The 25,346-nt window shown below is 28.2% G+C and overlaps 1 protein-coding gene across 2 annotated transcripts in view; it reads right to left on the bottom strand.

The window, feature by feature from the left end:
* The window catches only part of LOC127287571 (SLIT-ROBO Rho GTPase-activating protein 1-like), a 55,902-nt gene extending 35,521 nt beyond the window's left edge, over nt 1-20,381 (bottom strand). The window contains exon 1 of one of the 2 annotated variants that reach the window (XM_051314574.1): nt 19,770-20,381. In XM_051314574.1, the coding sequence (XP_051170531.1) occupies nt 19,770-19,848 (79 nt within the window). In that variant the 5' untranslated portion in view covers nt 19,849-20,381. Of the gene's footprint in view, nt 1-5,744; nt 6,713-19,769 lie in introns of those variants that run through there. The other variant, XM_051314575.1, reaches the window with a different exon arrangement.
* Between the last annotated feature and the right edge of the window lie 4,965 nt (nt 20,382-25,346).

Here is a 25,346-nt window from a genome sequence, read left to right as displayed (position 1 = left end):
AATGATTTTTCGGTTAAGTAAAAATTCTGTGGTATGAAAAATCGGTTATATGGAAATTATATCAAATAATAATTCAAACAAATAAAAATTCGGCTCAAAAAATAATTATGACAAATAAAATTCCATAAAATAAAAATTCTAATCAATGATTTTTAGAACCTATTCATGCGTCGCAGAAAATGCAACGATAGAAAAAATTAATTAATTTTTTTAAAAATTTGCTATTGAATTTCATAAAATGAGAATTGACAAAAAAACTTGATTTGTCAATTCATGTATTCTAAAAATAAGAGAGTACTTTGCAATTTAAACTTTAAAAATTGGACCAACAATTTTTTTTCGTGAAATATTATTTTTTCTGATATTTAAATAAATAATAATAATAATTTAAATAATTTTTTGGGGGTATAATAATTTAATAATGTAAGCGCAACGAAAGCAACGAAAATAGCAAAAGGCAAAAATGAAACTCAATTTTTCTTCTAGTTTACAAAGAAAATTGTAAAAATGACATTTCACTAGTTTATATGCAAATATACAAAAAAATAAATACTAACAGAGTTTCTCTTTGATTTTCAACTTTTTATGCATTAAGAGATAACTTGGAATATGTTACTGCCAACTGACAAACGAAAAACAATGTAATACTCAGAACCTCGCTTGTAGGTATGATGTAACGTTAAATTTTTGATCGCGTACTTGCGAAATTCTAAATTAATTGCAAACATTTTTAATGTTTACATTTACTCCAAACAACCTTTATATATTTACAATATCGAATTGTTTTGATTCATTCGCTTTTTGTAAACAAACTAATTTGCACAAAGTCCTCAGTACGGACACTTTTCTGCCTGTAGTTTTCCTAAAGGTATATTAATTTGATCCTTTTGGATCAAATTATCGATGTGCAACATTTTGATACACATAGGTGTTATTAATTTGATCCGCATTATTTGGATCATTTTTGGAAATTATATATATATATATATACGAAAATTGGGATCATTTTTTGATACCTAAAATAAAAAAAAATGTTGATGGTTGTCACAACATATTAAAGGTGAGTTTACAATTCGCAAATTTTTTAATATTTAAAATTATTTTTTTAATCCAAATGATTGTATTGAAACCACAATCAATCAATAAATAACATGCAGTCACAAGAGTTCGGAATGTAAATTACTATGTATCTACAATTTACAGTAAAACATCCAAATTCGTAATTTCGAAAAAAAAGTCGTATAATCCGAGGCCTGAATTATCTAAATAATGCGAATCAAGTTGTGCACCACTTATGCACAGAAAAAATCTAATCTCAAATTGAGTACAAAATTTGTACTCAATTTTATACGCATCAAAAATGAGACAGGCAGATGGCGCCACGTTCTATGTCATTTAACATGAACTCATTTTGAGATGCAACAAATATATGAGTCCAACTTTTTTCTGTGTGAGTATCAAAACGTTGCAAGCCAAATTAATACCTTTAGAAAAACCATGTTTTAATTGTAAGAGCTTTAAGTTTTCGAGGTGTCTAACAAGGATTGAGAAAAAAATTCTCTGACTTTTCCCTGACTTTTTAATAAGGTTAATATTATTTATTTATTTATTTTTATTATTTCTGCTTTTTTTGGACAAAAATATGGTTACTGACATATTTAACAATAAATTAATTTCTAATGGTAGTAACAAATGGTAATAAAAACCATTCAAGTTTTTTTAGATAAAAAAATTTTTTAATTTCCAAAAAATTTTAATTTTTGTAGAAATTTACAGAAATTTCCCTGACTTTGAATGAAATTTTCTGAAATTCTCTGACATTTCCCTGACTTTCCTGATCGTTAGACATCCTGGTTTATTATCTATCAAAAATGGTTGGTGTTAATATTTCCATGTAACAAAATTGTATGCAAAAATATATAAATGTAAAACCTATTTTTCAAGTAATATATATTTTTCTGAACAAAACGCAATAACCAGTTTTTTTAAAATAAAATTATATCATTTTTATCATATATTTATTTAGTAAAATACTTTTCTCATACGTTTATTAATTTTTCAAAATACAAAAAAAATGAATGAGAATGATAAAATATAAAAACATAAATAAAAAAATAAAAGTAAATAAAGAAACAAAATATATATAAAATTTAGGACACAAATATTATATATTTTCTAGTGACAATAAAAAATTTTACTTATTCCTACTAATTATTTGTATATATCAATATATTGGTTATTTATAAGTATTGTTTCTATATCGATTGTTTGTAACTCATGTTTTCTCTTCAAAAGATAAAAACAAGTACTTTTCTATATAGGCTACGTTTAAGCCTATGTTGATGTGTGTCACTACATTGAATAGTATTAAAATATATACGTGCAAACATGGCTTCCTTTAGGTGTACGGAAATAATTCTAGTTGTCTTCTTTTTTTTTTATTCAACAATTCTTTCATTTTTAGAAAAAATGTTTAGTTTCTTTACATAAATAACTAAATAAAATATTTTGAAACATAAAGGAAAACAGTATGGGTCCAGTCAAAGTCGTAAAATGATAATTAAATTTAAAAATAATAATAGAGTCAAATGTAATAAAAATTAGGGGTTTTATTACATGCCCGAAGTCTTAAAATTTTTATGTAATGGCAACCAATAAGGAATCTTTCTCGAATTTTAAAATCCTTTTTCAAAATAAACAAAATTCTTAACCATATATAGTTCTCTGAAATTATATATACATATATACTTTCAACAGTTTATTCTGATCAAAGTCATCTCTCAAAAAAGTAATTTGTGCTATAGGTGTTTACGAAATTTAAACCAAGAGAAAAAAATGTTTTACTGAAAATTGTGCAAGAGCTGCCAAATTATTTTACTGTACTGCTGCCAAGGGACTCCGCGTCAAATGTAGAGGAAAATGGTTTTCTGTCCAAATTAGCTGAATCTCTGACATCATTGCTTAGTTCTGATAATAAACTTAATGCAATGCATTTATATAGTACGTATACAACAAATGTATTATACAGGGTGATTTTTATATTTCGTACTCACTAAAAAATTTTTTAATTCCACTTTTTTTGTTTAAAAAACGAAAAAAAAATTTTTTATGGGGTCCGTAACATAAAAATCACCATGTATATCTAAGAAAATATAACTTATTTTCTATTAGGGTTTAGACAGTTTGACCTAAAGTGATATAAAATTTGATATGATGTATTTTTACGTATAGAATAAGATCATTCTATCAAAAGTTAAATGGACTAGTACAGCTATCTTAAAGTATAAGAAATTATAGTTTTTTAAAGTTACAGGTTTTTTTCTTGTGAAAATTACATTCTTGAATTATTGTGTTCAAATTAATGCTAATTAAAGAAATTTTTAGTACAATTTAGACTATATGAAAGTGTTTCAGTGAAAGTGTAAGCAATTTAATTTTTTAACATTTTGAACCATTAGAAGTTGTACTTTAATAAAACTTATGATCTCTCAATAGGAGACGATACAATCTAAAATTTAACAATCATTTCTTAACCCTTAACACCATGGGTCTAGTAGACCCAGTCTCATCAAAATATTAACTCAAAATAAGCGTTGGATGTTTTCATCAAAAATAGTCAAAAATATCAGAAAATAAAATAATTTTAATTATCATATAGACAGAAGATAAATTGTATCTATAATGTTTTGATACATTGGCCTAATACTATTAAAATTAATATTTGGATACTCAATATATGAGAGTTATTAAATTTTTAGATTTAAAAGTTAAGAAAGGAACTTTATACCTACTGTGTAAAGACTGTATTCTAAAAATAAAATTTTTGCCTTTTCTTTTTAAAGAAGTTTCTACCGAAAGTTTGAAAGGAATCCGTTGGGAAACAAAGAATTTATCAGATTGTAGATTGTAACAGCAGCCAAGATGTCACGTTGGCCTATCAGAGGCTGTAGAGAGTTAGTCACACCACATGGTAAAAAGTTTGTTGTGCTTTAAGATTATTTAGTTAGAAAATACTGTTTTATGCTATTTTCCCAATCGAGGGGCTGTTCACTGAAAATCCAATTGAACAATATTTGAGAATTCATTAAAGATTTTTAAGGATTGCTAGTCATTTTTGTAATTCCTATTTTGAAATTAAGGGAAATAGTGCTTTCATTTTATTTGAAGTAATTACTTGCAAGAGTAAGATTGCAAGAAAAATAGATTAATTGTATAATTCGCCGCCGAATTCGCTCGTATGTCTCCGTAACCATTCGTGACTCGCAACAATTCTTACTGCATGATTTAGAATTTTACTGGAATCGACGAGATTCGTTTGGATTCGCATAGTATTCGACAAATTCGAACGTCCTTTTCAATAATCGTCGGTAATCTCCAATTAAAATACAATATATTCAGAATCAAGAGATTACATATTCGAGAGTGAACAGCCCCTCGTTCCCAATAGATTATTTGATTATCAGCAGATAAATTTCAAACTTTGGAAATAAATTTTTTATAATATAATCAAAACTTTGTCGCAGGAAATTTTCACAAAGAAATTTTGCGATTCCCTGCCGATTTCCTAATTTCATTTTTCTAATTTTAGAATTTTTTTTAATAAATATACTTCCGAAAATATACACGTTCCTAATACAATTTTTCTAAAAATAAATTTCTAAATCTATTTTCCCTAATTTTCTAATCATTTTTTATATTTTAGAAAAATGTTTTGAAATTTAAAGTTCTAAGTTCTAAAACAAATAAAACCATCTTGTCATAAAATTTGCGAAGTACACAGAAAAAGCCGTAAACTGAAATTAAGAATATATTCGTGGCGCATATTTAAGAATATTTTATATATATATAAATTAAGTATATATTCTTATTTTAAGAATAATATATACTTAGTTTAAGTATAAAATATTCTTAAATATGCGCCACGAATATATTCTTAATTTCAGTTTACAGTTTTTTCTGTATAGAATCCAAGCTTAATTTATCTTTTTTATTTTAATTTGGTAAAATGAAATGAAAATTTTGTCAACATATATGTCGTCACAATAAGAAAATTGTTTTTGGTGAAAAAAATTAAAAATTCAATAGTTGTAATCGTCTTGATTAAAATTTTGTATAGAAATGTTTATAAGATTTCGATAATTAAGATTTTTCCGTTATAAAACAAATTGTAAATTTCAAATTCAAAATAGTGGATTAAAAAATTTAAGGATCAATTAAAAACTCATTGTAATGAATTTCAAACTTGGTGTAGAGATGTTTTTCAATTTAAACTTGATTAAAAATTTTAATTAGGCACAAAATTGTTTTTTGCATTTTTAATTTAGACTTGGATGTAAGAATTATAACATTTATTCTAAATCCAAAATAATCGGATTAGGAACAGTTCTTATCCAAAAACCTGTCGAAAATTATTACAACAGCTTTTGATAGAATAAGATTTTTAGGTATAAATTTTTAAATAAAACCTTATACATATTTACAGAATATAAGCTTTTTAAAAATTAAGTCAGTTTTCTTTAAAAAAAAAGGAATAGGAGCAATTTTAACATTATATGTTCTATCGCGACAAATCAAAACAATTAGTTGTTATTTCTATAACAGAAGAATTTTTCGAAAACTTTTATGTGTAATCTATTACTATTATCATGCTCGCAAGTTAAATTTTGCCGACAAAATAATAATAATTTCTGTCTGACATTTGCAATGATAGAGGTATATCTATACTGTTGGTTGATAAGCTATACCTGGAAAGACGTCCTTGGTATCAGGACTAGCCGGATGAATCCAGCCATTCCTTTGCTGGATAATACACTGGAACATGATTGCGTTTTAATCTCTAAGAGAAGCACAACAAAGAGAACACATTTAACAAGCGGATGCTGCAAGAGAAAACCGGATTTCTTCTCAACTATTCGCGAATAGATGAAAATTTCGCGCGCACGTTACATATCAACAGGCCAGGAAAATGGGTGCATCCGATGGTCTACTGCATTCAGACATTTTTCAGCTCACTGAAGTTGTTGCTCCCATTGCATTATTCAATTATTGGATTCACTTTGAAATAGCGTCTCTAAATACTCTGTCTTTCGTTCATCATCATCATCTTGATCTCTCTCTCATCCTAATCACTGTCAAGGTTTTTTCAAAATACCACTGGGAGAAAAGTTTTACAAGACGAACATTATAGAACACACAATGAATTGAAAGTACTCCATTCTTGTTAAATTCGTCGAGAGACTAAATAAAAATTTCTATTTTCGAATTGAGAAAGAAAATAACCACTCTTCTGACAGTTCTAACGACAACTGTTTCTGCTCCTTGCAAAGGGTGGCTGCTCGGTTGCCTGGGATCGAACTAGATGGCTGGCTGGTCGCCAGGCAACCAAATTTTCTATCCCGTTCTCGCAAACTGCTCTCGCTTCCTTTCTGCCTTCTTCAAGCATCTCCACCCACTGAATTTACTCTCACACTCTTCCGTAAGGCCAATGCCATGCTCTCTCACTCTTTCTCTTCCTTACGAGAAACGTAAACGAAAACTACAAAAGTATACACACAATGCTATGAGCCAGAACGCTTGAAACTGACCGATGACCGAGGCATGCAGTCCTCTCGTAGAGCGTACAGAGTGGAATAGAGAAGAGGATATACCGTTCCACTGAGGAAGAAAGAAAAGGGGGAGGAAGCGCAGACAGGAACGTATACACTGGGGGACTGTTGCTCTCTGATTCCAATTTATGTTTATTCAGTCATTTAATGAACCCTGCGTTCTTCTCTCTCTCTCTTTCTCTATTGTCCCTTGGAAAATTTATGCTTTAAAGAATAGTCACGTTTTCATCGACTTTGAGGTGAATTTGCCATGTTTGTTATTCGAGTCAGGTCACGAACGTGCCGTAACGTAGGATTCTCCTCAATTCGGCACTTAACGGGTCTATGCCTTCAGGAGTGAGATGAGACTGGGTCAAATGTCCTGCAATAAATCTTTCTTTGACTTTAATCCCTTGTCCTTTTTTCCTTCACAGAGGGGAATATGAGTTAGTAACTACGAGAGCATGAAAAAAAAATCGAAAACCCTTCCTGTTAGTTGGACACTTGTTACATTAACACTTGTCGAAATTGCGGTGGCTCCTCTCTAATGTAACGAATTGGATAATTTCGTTACTTACACACCACATGAATGCAACCCCTTGCACTCGTTTCAAATTTACTTTAGTGTTTTGAAAACGAAGTTAAAATTATCCCGCTCTATATCATGAGAAATTAGAGGAATAAAATATTTTTTAATTTAAAAAACATGATTTTTTATTGGAAAAAAAAAAAATTTTTTTCATTAGTTTAGAGAAAAATTTCTTTGTTTCAAGAAAATTTTTTTTCTTATGGCACTTATTGTGCAGGCTTAAGTATAATTATAAATTCTCTATAAGAATATTTAATTAAAGGTATACGTATAATATGCGATACTGTTACATTTATGACGCATTTGTGTATGTAATTTTACTTCACGGCTTGAAATTTAGTGAGTTATTCGATATTTTTAGCAATTCTTTTAAATAGGCGATCTAATAATAAATATATTAATGCAGTGCTTTAAGGGTTTTTATAAATTATGTAGGTACGTATTTAAATATTTTGTTGAGAGTTTCAGACTTTGGATTATACGACTTTTTTCAACTTATTTTAATAAGATGCGACTTTTTTCACATTTTTAAACAAAATACGTCTTTTTTAGTATATATAGAATTCAGATCTCATTTATTTTAATTATTTAACAAATTTTTCTCTAAATTGATTATTTTTAATGATTTTAATGAAATTTTTTAAAATTCAATTACCTATCTTAAATTATTTTTCAATTTTCAATTATTTAACAATTGTTTAAAATTTTTTAAAAATCAAATAAAATTACCAAAATTTTAATTTAAAACTCGATTTAAAACCTTTTAAAATTTTCCATCTAAAAACTTTTTGAAATTTAATAAATTTAATTATAACTCTTTCGAAATTCAATTATTTTTAATGTTCTTTATCAAATTCTTCGAAAAATCAGTTTTTCTGAAAGCATTTTTAAATTAAAAACTTTTTAAATTCAATTTTTGTCTGTGATTTCTAATAAATTCTTCATCAACAGAAATCACCAAAAATTTCAATTTAAAATCACTTGAATTCAATTATTGCTTCCTCTCCTCCCAAAAAAGCTTTGTATGTACTCGTGACGATTTTCGATTTTTTAAAAATGGGTTATATGGTCTTATTTGTATCTAGAATGCATATATTTGAAGTTTTAAACAAATGTCTGGATGTATGTGTGTGTATGTCACAAAATCTTGTGTACAAATTATCTCCAACACGCTTTGATGGATTGTCCTGAAATGTAGGCTTATTGCAGTCATCAATATCTAAAATCAGACACAAGGATTTCCAAAAATATCTACATAATTTTTTTATGTCACTTTTTCAAAAATTCGGAAATACGTTTTTTAACCAAAAAAATTTTTACAGTGTAAATTTTATCTTTTTTGTCCGAAAAACTGATTTTTCGCATTGTTTTTGAAAATTTTTAATTCGACCAGATAGATCGAGAAATTTAACACAACACAATGTTTTCCTTATTAGTTTTTCTTTATATTATTTTATATTATGGTTACTTAATTTTTGTATTTCACGAATCTAAGTTTTATATATACCGTAACATTACATAATATTTATATCTACGATACCGATATACTTAGTGTAGATCTATTTATTTCTTAGATCTACAATTTTCTTTTTTTTCTTTTGGAAATTATAATTTTTTAGTTCGTTAAGAACACGTTTTCATTTTTTTTGTTTTACATTGTAATTTTCTATCTGTAGTGCGCCCTTTAATGGTTTTTACCGTGGGCTTGTTAATTCGTGCAAATAAAAAAAAAGTATATATATATAGTAATTATTTAAAGTAAAATACTTATTAACAACTAATTAAATTTAATTAAAATAAAAAAATCGACTTTTTTTTAATGTAAATAGACTAAAACGACTTTTTTTGCGCCTTAAAGTCGATTCTAGGTCTGGAGTTTAGAATTTGATATACTTATTCTGTCTTAAAACGGAAATATTTAGAATTTTTCTTTAAATTATTAATGGGGCAAAATTTCTCAACTGCATCCACCTCAACAATATTTCTTTTCTTAAATAATTATAGTCCTACATTCAACAAGCATAACGATTTGACCCAATAGCGATGAGTTATCAAGATATACAGGGGCTCGAAATTTAGAATCTCATCCTGTACTGCCTCTAAATCTTAAGTTTCTTATAGAATTTTGTTATTTTTATTTCAAAAAATAGCATTTTTTATATTTACTTTAAAATCACACAGAAATGAAATATGTATACACATTTTCAAAGTCAAATTTTGATGTTTTTTACTTCATAAACTTCATATTGTTAAATTTAACAATGAAAACACAGAAAAAACGCTGGGTAAATTTTGTTGCGGGTAATTTTCACCAATGCTAATTCACATAGACGGTGGCGCCCTCAACTAGGATAAAATTTGTTGCAGGTAATTTTTATACCGATTTTGGGGTAAAAATTCTACTTTTTTTTCGTGTGAATGTGCAAATCCCATTTTCTGTTAATTTTTGAAATACATAAAAAATACAATTTCTTTGAGATAAAAACAAAGAATTTTAAAAAGTCTCAAGGGAAGAAATTTAATTCATTTTTCTTATATTTGAAGAAAAAACGATTTTTTTTAAATATCTGTTTTATATTCTTAAAGTAGAGGAATAAAACATTTTTAAAGCCATATAATAAAAGTTTGATTGGATAAGTTGTATAAAAATTATGTTAACAAGAAGTTAAGAAGTAGCGCATGGGAGTCCAATTTTCGAGCCCCTGTATCTTGACAACCCGTCGCTATTTGGATAAATCGTTTTGATTGTTGTATAAAAACCCAGTAGGACTATAATTCAGGCAAGTATCGACTCGTTGATGAAACATTTTTTTTAAGGGGGTGGATACAGTTGAGAAATTTTGACTTAAACATAAAAGTATGTAATTTAATACTATCGTTTTTCGTTTAAAAACAATTATTTTAAATTATTAGAATATAAAAATATATAGGGTGAAAGCGAGAGTAGTCGAACACTTAAGGATATACGATCTTATTTAATTCTTGTTTTAAAATAATAATTTTAATATTTAATAATATATTTAACATTTAATTAAATATTAACAATTTAATGAAAAATCATACTAACTGCAGTAGTCGGACCCTATTTCAACACCGAAAGAAATAAAACTCTAAATTTTAAGAATAACTTCTTGGCACCTATTTAAGAATATTTACCATTTATTTTATTCTTACAGTTGTAGAATATAATGTGAAATAATTTTTTTAAGAAAAATTCTTCTTTTAAGAATATTATTCTCATTTAATATTTATTATATACTAACTGTGAGAATAAAAATTAAAAAAATTCTTAAAAAGACGCCAAATTCATAAATTTACAACTTCGTTTTTTCGGTGCTGGTGAATATGATTCATAAGCTTTTCGTGCAAATTTCGCACTAAATTTCGATTGTAATTCGTGTGTCGTTTTGAAACATTTTTTTGTATGAAATTTTTTAATGAATTTTACTCATTTTTTTCCACGTTTTTTTAGATATTACTTTTACCCGAATTTCGGCCTGGAAATTCCAGGGTCGGTAACGAAGGTCTACAAGGTTTTTTTTTTTAAATATCATAGTGGTTCTCAATGTATTTTTGTATGCTGAACACGCGATAACGGATTCCAAAATTGTGTATCACGTCAGGATTTTGAAAAAAGTAGGGATAAATACCCCAAAAAACATGTTTTTGAGGTTTTTCAGTATTTTTTTCTCTTTAACCCGACTTAATAGATAATTCTATATGGTGAGCTTAAATTAAAGCTTAATAGTACACTTTAAGACCCATATATGCAAGATTAGAAAAAATTAAAAATTTGGAAAAAATGTGGGTAAAGGCAAAAAAGATTTTTGGGGTTTTTATCCACATTTTTTCCAAATTTGACATTTTTTTATCTTGACTATAAGTGTCTTAAAGTATACTATTCAAAATTTAATTTAAGTCTCTAGTTCGTCAGGTTAAGAAGAAGAAAATACTGAAAACCCTCAAAAACATTTTTTTTTGGGGTATTTATCCCTATTTTTTTCAAAATCCTAACGTGATACGCAATTTTGAAACCCGAAATCGTGTTCAGCATACAAAAATACATTGGAAATCACTCTGATATCTAAAATAAAAAACCTTGTACGACCTGTGTTACTGACCCTGGAAACCTCCGAGAGAAAAGTTTCAACGAAACCTATCAATTTTTTCAAACGGAAATTTCAAAAAAAATTTCAGATGCATATCACGAAAACTTCAAAAACAATTTTGTACCGTTATAAAAAATCAAAAATTACTTAAAAATTTTTTTTTTCAATTTTGAAGGTCAAATTTCTCGATAACCTAGAGTGATGGAGCAATTTTAAGTTCGGATTCGTGTTCAGCGTCAAAAGTCCTGTAAGAATTACAATATGCGATCCTAGAAATAAAAAAAAAAAATTGAAATTCTGTTGCACAATGATATATTATTACATAAATGAACAAAAATGCGTAAATATAAACTTTGAACTATTAAAAGTTGCCATTGGTTAAAGATTAATTGAAACTGCAAAACAATTCTGGTAACAATTCTTAATCTCAGAAATAATAGTAATGCCGGTTATTTACTGGTCTACTTTTGTAAATTTAACTCTTCTTTCTTCACTGTGCAGAAAAGATCTTAAGTTTTTAACTTCGTTTCTCCGTGCATTTGATGTTTATGTCTTCTATAGATCCAAAATATTCAATAGAGACTGATTTTGATTTAACATAATTAAAAATGAACATTTAATCAAGCAAAAGCTATCACTAAAAATAACCTAAAGTTTTTTTTTTGCCTTTAAGGTATCCCTTTTCTCATGAAGCGTCACATATTTGTGTATTCTGCAAATTGCCGTTATATGGGTTACAAAGGAGACTTTTTTTTTGCGTCAACTAATTTATATTCGTGTTGAAGAACTCTATTGAATTAATAATTGACAAAAGTCAAAACACATGTTCGACTTCAGAGAACGGTAAGTCGTTATTGCAGACGTCAGTTGCTAAAAAAGTTATCGTAACGACGGGAGAGGAGTTATTTCCGGCGCGGAATTTCCGGACAAACTTTTGGCTTTAGCTCTATCATATACATGAAATCTCATTAGTTAGACGTCTACTGAAGCCAGAAAGCGGGCTGCAGAAGCGGAAATGTGTTCTTTTAACACTATAGTTATCATACCATGTGGAGCCTTATGCATAAAAGTAATATGAGATTTTTCCAAAGGGGCTGCCTCCCAGGTGGTAAAGTCGGAGTTTTTACAATAAAGAATGAGAACTCTTGCTTTAGTACTTCATTACTCAAATAATATTTTTCTAACACTTGAAAAATTTAGATAGAATGTTTCTGGAAACATTAAAAATTGAACTTTTCCAAAATTTACATTTTTCATTTTCAAATTTTAAGGACTTTTTTATGATGATTCTAATCAAGAATCGGTATAAAATATAGAAATTGTATCAATTTATAAATTCGGTTAAGCAGAAATGAAAATTCAATTAAATGGAAATTTTGCTAAATCAAAATTCAATTGAATAAACATTTTGTTATAAAAGAAAGAAAAAAATTCGGCTAAATGTAAATTTGAGATTAAAAATTTCGATACTGTGAATGTTATTTCCATTTTATATATGACAATTGATGCCCTATACATGGAAACAGAATCCGTATCTAGCATCGCAAGAAAATCGATCGGCTTACCGCTTGAGATGAGATAGTCCCATGGATTTGGCCTTTCCAACACATATATGTTATACATCTGGTAACAATAGCCTGCTCAAATCTAAAGGGTCACGTACAAGAACGTGAATGAAATTGTAATGAGAAATTATCAAACTCTTAACCATGACGTTCAGCATAACACCCAAGACATCAAGTGTAGATAATACAAATAAGATTTATTATTTATAGAATTTATTTTCTTTTATTTCGAAAAATTTTGAACATCAAGAAACAATAGAAATTTTCTAAATTTTCATTCAAGTATATAATATTTTCTGTGCGTTTTTCAAATGCAAAGCAAAACAAACAACAAAATGGCTGCTTTATTGGTAAATTTGTACTTTGAAAGATTTCAAAAGAAAGTTGCAAAATAATATTGTACTAAAGAAAGGAAAAAAAAAGTATATATTCTGATAAGAAAGTATTGTGCAGCTCTATAGATATGCCATAGAAAATTCTGTCGAGAGTTTTTGCCTATAGTACGAATATAACGAGTGTCCTAGATTGTTGTGAAACATATCTAAGATTCGATATCAGCTCAAAACAAATTGCCAATAAAAATTGTTATCGATATTACAATTGGGCATTAAATGGAATAAAATTAGTATAAAAGAATAAAAAAAAAATTAATTATTTTCCAATGACACATCGTCTTTAGTAAAGTGGGAGTATTCACCTTTAAAAGAGTTTCCCTCAAAGTTGAAAAAAAGTGAAAAGTGTCGACATTGTCAATGTAAAGAGCCAAGACAGAACATGATGGAGACTAAGGGTTACAAATTTATCGCACAATACTCGCCGGAGGTGTTAGTCAAAAATTTCCGTTAATCCTATATACTAAAAATTCCTTTAAGTTACAAAAAATCGATCTTTTATTGGATTAAAATAACTTCTTTGAACCTTCTCAAGTAAGAAAAAAAAGTTTGGTATAAAAGATCCGAACCGTAATTTTTAATACTTTTTAATAAAAAAAATTTTGTTGTACAGTCGATTATTTGTGATGTTTTGGATTTTGTCGTGGCAATTTAAATTGTTTAAATAAATATTTATATACTGCTGAGAGGAAATTCAACAAGACAAATGGTTTTCCCGGTTAAAAAATTGTTTTCCGACTTTAATTTCATATGAAAATTTTGTCGTTGGACTTGTTACGACTATTTTAGATGTTGCGGATTTTGTCATGGCAATTTAAATATATTATTTAATTACTGCTGATACGAAATCTTTTAAGATAGAAGGTTTTTCTGGTTTAAAAAGTATTTTTTGCTTTAATTTCGCAGGGAGATTTTTGTCATTGGACACATGGCTATAGCCATTCTATAGAATTGTTTAAAAATGATTCAAGTTCTATGTAGTATAGCTTATTTTCATCGGAAAATGATTCCCTACAACTTAATTTTAGAGACTTTCAAACATGCCAGCCGTTTTACAAATATGCGAAACATCTTATATAACAAAAAATAAGCGACAAAATTTTGTTTCCACAACTAATTAGCGATTAAAAAACGGCAAATTTTGAGCTATATAAGACTTTTGGATTTTGAAATTGTTTCGTTAAATTGATGCACATCTGAATTTTTTTAAAATTAGGAATGATAATTTAAAGAAATTTAAAATTAACAAATTTTAGGCTAATCAAATATTTTAGTAAGGTCCATTATTGTTTTTTTAGCCTATTTGAAATCAAACAGTTTTGAAATTAACTTGAAATGTAAAATTAATAATGTCACTTTCTGTGGTTATGTTGTACTTTTTGTAAAATTATAATTGACTTATTTTTAATTTTCTGATACAAAGTAAGTCAATCGTGTATATAATCGAAGCACAGGAGTTTTTTTTTACTTCTTAGGAAATGAATTTTCTTATAATAATTATTTTGAATGTTGTACAGGTTGTATCAGAATAATCCTTACAAATACTGGATATTCAGTTTTAGACACTTTTCTCCTAAAATACCTATAATAAAAAGTTAGCCCATCGAGTGTATATTGTTATAACTAAATTTTGAATATGTATTTTAAATATTTTTGATACTAACTTTCGTGAATTTTATTATTGGTATATGGGCATATCTCTGGAACTTTTAACTTTTCAATAAAGGAAAAAAAAATTCTTTTTTTCGAGCACAGTATTGAAACTCTGTCAACATAAACTTCAAGTACGAAGATTTCAAATTATATAAGTGGACAGATAAAATTTTTTGTCTTAAAAAAGTTATTAATTATTTAAAATTGCAAATTATTGTTAACCTAAAACAGAAAAGTATTCAACAGGTGGTTGATTTTGGAATGAAAAACAATGGAAAGGAAATTACTGTGAAGTTACAATTTTTTAAAAATGATAAAATTTGGTTAATAATTTCAACATTTATTTAAAATAAAATTCTCATTTTGTACACACGTGTTTTCTGTTATTAAAATTACAATAATTTTTTTAAGACACGAGGCACATCAATTTAATATGTCTCAAAATAATTCTAATGACTTGAACTTTAATTTCTCATAAGTTATTTTGGTGTGCCAATTGTCTTATCAAAGAAAAATGCTAAATAAGAGGATTGCAGTCAAAAAGGTTAAAAGTGAGGGACAACTTTTAAAAGCTTATAACTTTTTTTACAATTTACAAAATGTTAATTTTCTTGCGAAAATGTGTTCATCGTTTAATTAACTTTAAAATGACGTATCTTAGAACTGGTAATTTTTTTTAATAATAAAGTTTTATCGTTTAAAGCACCACAAAGTATGGTTAGGGACAAGTAGAAATTGTTGAAAATCGTGCATTGAAAATTAAATAATTATTTATTTATTTAATAAATTAATGTGAAACCTGTTGGAAATGATTGCTCGTATCAAGTATTGATTTTTCCAACAAAAACCAGGTAAAATTTCATTGGAATTAACAAAATATACGCGAGGGACATAATAGTTAAAAGTTCCAGAGATTTTCCCATATAGATGTTCACAGCACTTCCCAAATTCCAATAAAATTTTTTTGTCCTTTTAAATTTTTTTTCTCATTTCTAAAACTGAATTTACTAATAACATTACTGTTACTTTGTTGTCAAATTGTCACACAACAATTACAGCTAGGTGTCAAATTTTAATATTTCGAAATTAATATTTTACAAAATAAAACCTAGCTTGTACCATAATATCCTCTGTTGTGCCAGAAGAGCCCCGATTGATTACGTGATTTTTGGGACTTTTACCCCAACTTTTATCAAAATTCTGAAGTGGTGGGAGGTTTTCGTTGACAGATTTGGATTCAGCACACCAAAAACTTACGGGAAATCACTTCTCGATCTCTGACAACGAAAATTTTGTTTTTTTGCAGGCTTGTGTTATTATTTGAGTCAATTAAATGCGGCATTTGTTTCAAATGCAGCAATTATTGGTTCAAATACAATTTATTTAATTCAAATAAATTTTTTTTCAGTTTAGTTTTCGAGAAATACATCAAGTTTCAAAAAAACTTTTTTTTGATTTATTAATAATACAGGATTAAAACCTGATTGAACGTCAATCCAAAACTTTTGTCAAGATGATTAAGCAATTAATTGAATACAGTAAATTAAATAAGTCAATAACAATAATTGAAGATAATAATTTTATCACATTACTTTCGAAATTTTTTATAAATAATGTTAAATAGGTCACAAGTTTAAAAAAATTTTACTGTAAAATTAATGTATTTAAATCATTTTAAAAAAAAGCAACGGAAGTGACAGGCGTTCTATAAAGGTTGATGCAATGGAGTTTATTAAAGAAAAAAAAAATATGTATCAACAGCATAAAATACGAACACATTTTCAAGTGAAGCATATAAATAATAATCGCATAAATGTTACGTATTTGTTAACTTGTTTACTTTTTTTTCTCTGAGTTTTTTCATTTGTTTATTAAATCAATGTATTCCGGGTATTGTTTCCCATATACAATACCATGAAAGTTTACGTATTGTTTTAATTGTAGTCAATTTTCTGTTATACATTTTCCATATTTTTATTTAAACACATAATAATAAAATGTTAGATATTTTCAATGTTAATTTAAACTATCATAGGAATGTCTTGCAAAAATTAAAAAAGATTTGTATAAGAATGAAGTCTGATGATATATATCGAAGTATCCATACTTGAATGTAATTTTTGTGAAATAAAATTCTTCACATATTTTTTAATTGTAAAAAATTGAAGATGCTTTAATATATATATATATAGATATAATGATAAAAGATTTTTATTTCTTTATAATTGAACGTTAAATCTTCCACAGATTAATTTATATAACTGCGACTCTTAAATAAATTATTTTCGAGGGTATAAAAGTCTGACCGGCCAAAACCGATGTTTACGAATTATATAAACGTAAAATATAATGAATTGTTTCCTGTTTTAAATTACAGGAAACAAATTTGATTTTAATATTTTTAACCTAGCTCTTTGCAGAAACATATCTATAAAAATAATTATAGAAACCAAATCTGATATGATAGGAACAATTATCATACATATATATATTATTTATATTTTCTTTTATTGTTAGTCTGTATACTATTTAAATAAATAATTTTTTAACGATTATAAATTTCATTGATCATTATTATGTATGTAAATTATAAATAAACACCTTGCATTAAAATATAATAATATTTAATTATTAAATAGTTGGTTTACTATTAGATTGCGACATGAGGATCAAGTAAAGAACCTTTTTCTTTTTTTTGAAAAATTGCCAGACGTTTCTGCTCATATGGGAGTCTTCATCGTACTAATTTTTTATTTTCTATACATGAGCCAAAAGTTCTGAACGTTCAAATGAACAAAATATTTTTTTTAATCTATAAATTATTAAAAATTATAATGTCAATGTAAAATAAAACAGTAAATTAAACAATTATTAAATTAAATAACTTCTTTTTAGATATTTAAAACAATATTTTGTAATAAAATGCGAACTTAAAGGAGTTGCAAAAAAAAATTTCGTTTATTTGAACGTTCAAAATTTTTGGCTCATTTTTCTACAAAAAAGTTTAGTAATTTCCAATTACAATTTTGGCCGTGATAAACATAAAAAGATGATAAAATTACGAAGCTGAAGTACGCAACGTTTATATAAACGATTTTTAAAGAAATAATTTTTTAAAATGAAAAATTCTATAATTTTTTGTCTAAAAAATATTTCTTGTAGTTTTTATTAATCAACAAATTATAAAAAAATAATTTTTAGGCAAAAAATTATAGAATTTTTTATTTTAAAAAATTATTTCTTTAAAAATCGTTTATATAAACGTTGCGTACTTCAGCTTCGTATAAAATTTTTTTTTATTTTATCCAAGACACTACACTAGTATATTCCCATGTATTTTTTGCTCCTGAATCCGAATTTGAAGTCAGAATAATCAGATTGGCTCTTGTTTTTGAGTTATTCTCAAAAAACAACTCAAAAAAACTAATTAAAATCAAAATTCAAAAAAAAAATTTTATGTCACTACAATAGTATATTCCCATGTATTTTTTCCCGCTGAATCCGAATTCGAAGTCAAATTTGTCCGATTGGCTCAAAATTTTGAGATAAACTCAAAAAACTGCTCAAAAAAAAGAATTAAAATAAAAAAAAGGAACATTTTTTGTCCAAGACACTACAATAGTATTTTCCTATGTATTTTTTCCCGCTGAATCCGAATTCGAAGTCAGAATTGTTAGATTAGCTCAAAATTTTAAGCAACACTCAAAAAATATTCAAAAAATGCAAATGTAAAAGAGAATTTTTTGGTCGAAACCTTATTCTATTACACTGATATCATTTTCCTATTTAGTTCGAATCTAGATTTTAAATTTACCTCCTTTAAAAAAAAGCTAATATCAAAATGAGTATGAAATTTATATTCAATTTCATACACATAAAAAATGAGTAAAACAGATTCTATGTCATGTAACATGAATTTATTTTTGAGATGCAACAAAAATTATTTTTTGAGCAGTTTTTTGAGTTTAGCTTAAAATTTTGAGCCAATCGGACAATTCTGACTTTGAATTCGGATTCAGCGGAAAAAAATACATGGAAATACACTACCCTGCTTAAAAAATTTGATTGAATTTGATAGAAAAAAATTTCAATACTTTTCAATCCGTTTTTTGAATCCGCAATTTTATGCAGATTGTATAAAATCCTATCAATATTTTTGGATAGAAAGTCTATCAAAACGAATACTAGTTTTTGATACAATTTGATAGAAATTTTTTAAATACTTTTCAATCCGTTTTTTTGTGTGCCTGTGCTATTAATTGAAATGAATGAAAATATCTGAAATTAAAAATCTAAATTACATACGAATTAATGAAGAACTAATCCATAAATACGGAATGAAATTTAATGTTTTTTCTTTAATCATGAATTAAAAAATTGTAAGAAATATAGAATAAAAACGAGTACAAAATTTATTGGATTTAAATATATTAATTTAAATCCAATGAATTTTTACTCGATTTTTACATTAGAACGAAAAATACCTTCTTCTCAATTAAAAAACATATGCTAATTCTATGGTAAAAAGAATAAACACATTTTACCAAAATAAAAAAACTTTTTTGTACTTTCAAAAACTTTTGAAACATAACCTGAAATAGAAATTTTTTAAATACGAAATAGTGTATTTTTCTCGAAAAATCGCGATTTAACTTTTTTTTAAAGAACTTTTGCCGCGATTCTTGTTTTGAATCTTCAAGTGCACAAAAATATTAACAAAGGAACTTGAGCCGATGAGAATACCTTTTTGTTATTGAGAAAAAAAAATCGAAAGTTCCTTTCTCGATGGGACTATTATAGTTGAATTTTGCTTTATGGTAGTTATTAGTTCTTTTTTTAAAAAAGAGTGTAAAACTTTCAAGTTGCAATAAACTTACTGTTAAAAACAAGGAGCTTCCGTGTTGAACCGAGTCTCTTGATTGGAGACTTGATTCCGTCGATTTCTTCTTCGTCCATGTTAAACCGATTGGCAATCGGCGTGATTGTCCGATATAGTTACCGCACTCGCAACATGCACGGATAATTTTCACGGTTCAAGGATTTTGATACATGGCGGAATATAAAGGAATCACATATCACCAATCAAACCGGTCTCTTCGAACGGACCTTGGTAATTTTGGCCAAGTATAAACATTTGAAGAAATAAGACTTATATGAGAATAAGAGAATAATAATTGAGGGTCGCTATTCGCATTCTATATAGATTTGAAAGAGTGCACCGCGCGAAAGAGCGACAGTTACTCAAGCTGATCACATATGAAACTGAAAGCGTTTAGCGTATGCCTTGTAGCATGCTTTGAAGGTCGAGAGTGGTTAACTTGTTTGAGTGACTTCTCGGTTTTTACTAGCGGGATTGAATCGACCCAACTACATACTACGTCGCTCGACGTGTGTGTTGCTTGACAGTGCCAGAGTTAGTATACATATCTGTAGGGGAGGATATTCTTGGACATGCCGTTGTATATTAATTCTACTTCGGGGACGTCAGGCCGTGCGTTATGTTCGGTTGCTTAGCATGCTGCTCACAAAATTCACGAGTGTATAGTATGTATGTTGCTAAGCAACAGTCACTCCTGTCTACAGCCGGCGTTTATTGAATTGACGCTACTATCTCTTGGAGAAAATCTCCACTAGTCATTTAACTTACTCTTCTCTACCATCGTATGGTAATATCTAACTGGAAAAACTACAACTGATAAATTTCTGACTGTGGGTTATGGAGATTTATAGAAATTAAACATTTTCTGTTAAAGAATTCACTTTACCATATGAGGGTTCATCTCAGTTTGCAGTTTCAAAAAAAAAAACAATTTTTTTTCTAACGAATTTCGAAAGTAAAAAATTTTAAAATACGAGGGGCTTTAACTCAGGAGCATGTATTCGGATTGGCAACTCTGCCTCGGAGCAAATAGTGTAGCGTATTCGACTTGACGACACCGCTCCGAGAGCAGGCAGAACGTGTATTCGACGAATACTATTCGTCTAAAGGCGGTTCCAGAATAGGTACAAAAGCCAAGTACAAGTCCAAATGCAAATCCCATAAGTGCGAAAAAGATAGGTAGGTAGCCTATCTATCTCTCTTGCACTCATGGGATTTGCATTTGGACTTGTACTTGCACTTGACTTTTGCACCTATTCTGGAACCGCACTGTAAAAAGTATTAAAGGAATTTTTCCTGTTTGAAAGAGGGAACGATTATTTCCCACTTTTAATATGTCACTTTTATATAAACAAGTGATTGTAACATATTAAAAGTGTCAATATTCCTTGGTTTCGTAAAAGAAAAATTCCCATCTACTGGATACTTGACATTTTCAACATGGTAAGGTTACGTTTCGGTAATGGAATTTTCCCATCTGCTGTAATTTCGCCATCATTAATCATTTTACCTCATTGAATGTGGGAACGATTATTACCCTCTTTAAAAGAAACAAATTTACCGTCAAAGAAAGGAAATTTACCGCGGATTTGTAAATACCAATTAACATTAACCCACCCATTAATCCCACATTAAAAGTAGTATTATTACTAGAGATTTTAAAAGGAAAATTGCCGTCGCTGGAAAATTTTTTTTTCGACTTTTTACAGTGCGCTTTAAAGCTAAGTCCAGAATGGGCACGCGTTAAGGCCTTTCTCCAATAGGTTCCTAAGGCTGGTTCCACAATGGGTTGTGAGTCGTGAAACGTTTCATTGAAAGATTGAAACTTTCATTTGAAAGTTTCAATCTTTCTTGGACTGCCTTAAGCCCTAAGCACAACTGAGTCGGTTGCGGTAAATGTAACTTTTGCATACATTTTGAGGTTAGGAGCCCCATATACCGTACCCGACTAGCGCAACCGACTCAGTTGTGCTTAGGGCTTTATTAGCGCTTTTCATTCTTCGGCGTTTGTAAATTCGGCATAATGTACGTTCGACTACGGAAGTTTCTACGCGCCACCACAAAACCAAGTTTATGCTCGATTCATTTTAGCCTCGAAAACTAAAGAACCGTTTGTGATTTCGCTGTTTCCATGTTTTTGACGAGAAAAACCGCGAGGTGGTTCGGGTGTTCGGTCGTTCGCACGTTCGCAGATTCGAAAATTTGTCCAAAATCGTGTAACATTGTCTTTTTAGTTATATTTATAGATAAAAGTAAATAAGTTGATATTTCAATTCATAAATTTTATGTAAGATTTTATGATGTCCGCAATTAAATAAAGTTTTTGCTTTTATTTTGAGTAGAAAATATCGTTATTTTGAGGTGGATTGGTCATATCATATAAAATAATTTTTTTTGGAATTGATAGTTATTTATTGTATTAATTTAGAAATAAAATGTCTAAAAAAGTATTCACATGTAATTATATGTCATAATAATTCTAATTCTTTTGTTAAGTAACTTCTCTTAAGAGTTACAATTTTCTTTTTCTTTTATTTGTAATGAAATCTCGCATTATTCGTAAATTTTATAAATTTAAAAGAATCTCATTTTCAAGTAAGATGTACATGCGTCTTTTTTTTATTTACAAAACGAAATATATCATGTACTATAGATAATAAAAAAATTTTATAAATTGGCTGAAATTCATAAAAAAGACTTTAGCAATTCAGACAGACATTCATTTTTGTAAAAAATTTGTACATAAATTTATGTGTCAGTGATTGTTGAAAATCAAAAATTTGTTAGTTACATTCAATATTATATTAAGTATTAAAAAACAACATGTTTCAAAATAATTTGGACTGATCCCTCTTCATAAAACTTTGTTTATTTGGAAGTGTTGTTTATCATGCTTATCAAATTCTAAAGCTGTCAAAAAGCAATTTCTTATCGGGATGACTTTACATAGAAATAAAAAAAACCCCGCACGAAATTACACAGGATTATTAACATCCTATTAAATAATTCTCTCTAAGCATTATATATTATTGTAAATAATATAAGATAAACATGTGAAAAGAAAGGACAATTATTATGTAAAATCTGACGTGCATACATACTACATAACCTTATATTAAAATAAATCGATTAGTGCGATTCCAAGTGAGATTTTGACTTTTTCGGAGTAGGTTAACCGATTGCAATGAAACTTTGGAATTTTGTTATATATAGTAAGACTAATCTTTAACGTAAATTTCAGCCTAAAATATTTGTTAGTTTACGAGATTTGCAATAATAACAAAAAATTTAAAACTGCTATATCTTCCGTTCTAATAAACGGATTGAGGTCTACTTTTTTTTAAAATGTCGAGGAAAATGAGAGGAATAAATCTCTTTCAGAACATTTTTTTATAATTTTACAACTAAAAAAATTATTAAATAATAATTGAATAACTTTCGCGCGACTAACTAAAATTCAATCACTTAAACGCTAAAATGATCTTACCTGTGTTTTCTTTAATGTTCCAAAGGATTTTTATTGTAAATGTAAGTTTAACTTAAGAAATTTTATTAATTTATTAGTATAAACAATTGAGATTTCTGCTAGTTGACGTGCAGACGACATTGCGCACGCAGCATTCTCACATAGCCAACTGACGTGATTCGTGGACTAAATTGGCTATGTGAAGGCCTTTCTCCAATAGGAACCTAAACTTTTGCGTTGCGTGACTGACGCGTTGATTTTAGCATTGGTTGCCAATAGCAACCGACGCAATGCATACGCAACGCAAGAGTTTAGGATCCTATTGGAGAAAGGCCTTGAGAATGCTGCGTGCGCAATGTCGTCTGCACGTCAACTAGCAGAAATCTCAATTGTTTATACTAATAAATTAATAAAATTTCTTAAGTTAAACTTACATTTACAATAAAAATCCTTTGGAACATTAAAGAAAACACAGGTAAGATCATTTTAGCGTTTAAGTGATTGAATTTTAGTTAGTCGCGCGAAAGTTATTCAATTATTATTTAATAATTTTTTTAGTTGTAAAATTATAAAAAAATGTTCTGAAAGAGATTTATTCCTCTCATTTTCCTCGACATTTTAAAAAAAAGTAGACCTCAATCCGTTTATTAGAACGGAAGATATAGCAGTTTTAAATTTTTTGTTATTATTGCAAATCTCGTAAACTAACAAATATTTTAGGCTGAAATTTACGTTAAAGATTAGTCTTACTATATATAACAAAATTCCAAAGTTTCATTGCAATCGGTTAACCTACTCCGAAAAAGTCAAAATCTCACTTGGAATCGCACATTATTTATTTATATTTATTATTACATAGATAACAAAGAAAAACACCAATCCACCTCAAAATAAAAGCAAAAACTTTATTTAATTGCGGACATCATAAAATCTTACATAAAATTTAAGAATTGAAATATCAACTTATTTACTTTTATCTATAAATATAACTAAAAAGACAATGTTACACGATTTTGGACAAATTGTCGAATCTGCGAACGTGCGAACGACCAAACACCCGAACCACCTCGCGGTTTTTCACGTCAAAAACATGGAAACAGCGAAATCACAAACGCTTCTTAAAGGCACTCTCACACCTTTTTGGATGCCTGCAGGTTACCATGGCAACGCATGAGAGTGAATGCGACAGAAAATTTAAAAATTTGAATATTCAAATTTTCTGTCTCACTCACACTCGTACGTTGCCATGGTAACCTGCAGGCAGGCAGGCAACCAAAAAGGTGTGAGAGTGCCTTTAGTTTTCGAGGCTAAAATGAATCGAGCATAAACTTGGTTTTGTGGTGACCAGGGATGCGCACGTAATAAACGTAGTGTAGATTACGTGTAATTTCATACGTATATAACGTACGTTATATACGTCACTCGTTTTCTACAAAACGTAATTTACGTTTTCAATATGGCAGCGATTTGTGAATTTGTGATATATGTAAACATAACCTTTCTTTAGTATTCATGGTATTCATTGATATCGATCTCATGACAACTTAAAACTATACACTGTAAAAAAAATTTTGTGTCGATTTACACGCCGAATGTAAAATAACTTATTCAACAATGTTAATTTATTATGCTTTGTAAATTTATAACGTTAAACATTTTAATTTTACACTGCTGAACGTTGTGAATTCACACGGTTGTGTAATTTTACAATGTTGGACATTGGAAAGTATGGCCACATGTATGTATGGCCATACTTTCCAATGTCCAACATTGTAAAATTACACAACCGTGTGAATTCACAACGTTCAGCAGTGTAAAATTAAAATGTTTAACGTTATAAATTTACAAAGCATAATAAATTAACATTGTTGAATAAGTTATTTTACATTCGGCGTGTAAATCGACACAAAATTTTTTTTACAGTGTATATAATATATTAAAAGGTTATGTTTGGTTATCAGGTTATGTTTGTAAATGATTTAAATTTAAATCCGCCATCTTGATTTAGTTTCATACATTTCATACGATTTATACGTATATTACGTTTTTGACGTAAATTACGTCAAAAACTCTCAGTTACGCGTAACTGCGCATCCCTGGTGGTGACGC

Source organism: Leptopilina boulardi, unplaced genomic scaffold, assembly GCF_019393585.1.
Source record: "Leptopilina boulardi isolate dan_hultmark-lab unplaced genomic scaffold, ZJU_Lbou_2.1 LbouV2_371, whole genome shotgun sequence".
Classification (NCBI taxonomy): domain Eukaryota; kingdom Metazoa; phylum Arthropoda; class Insecta; order Hymenoptera; family Figitidae; genus Leptopilina; species Leptopilina boulardi.
This window is presented reverse-complemented; position numbering and strand designations above follow the sequence as displayed.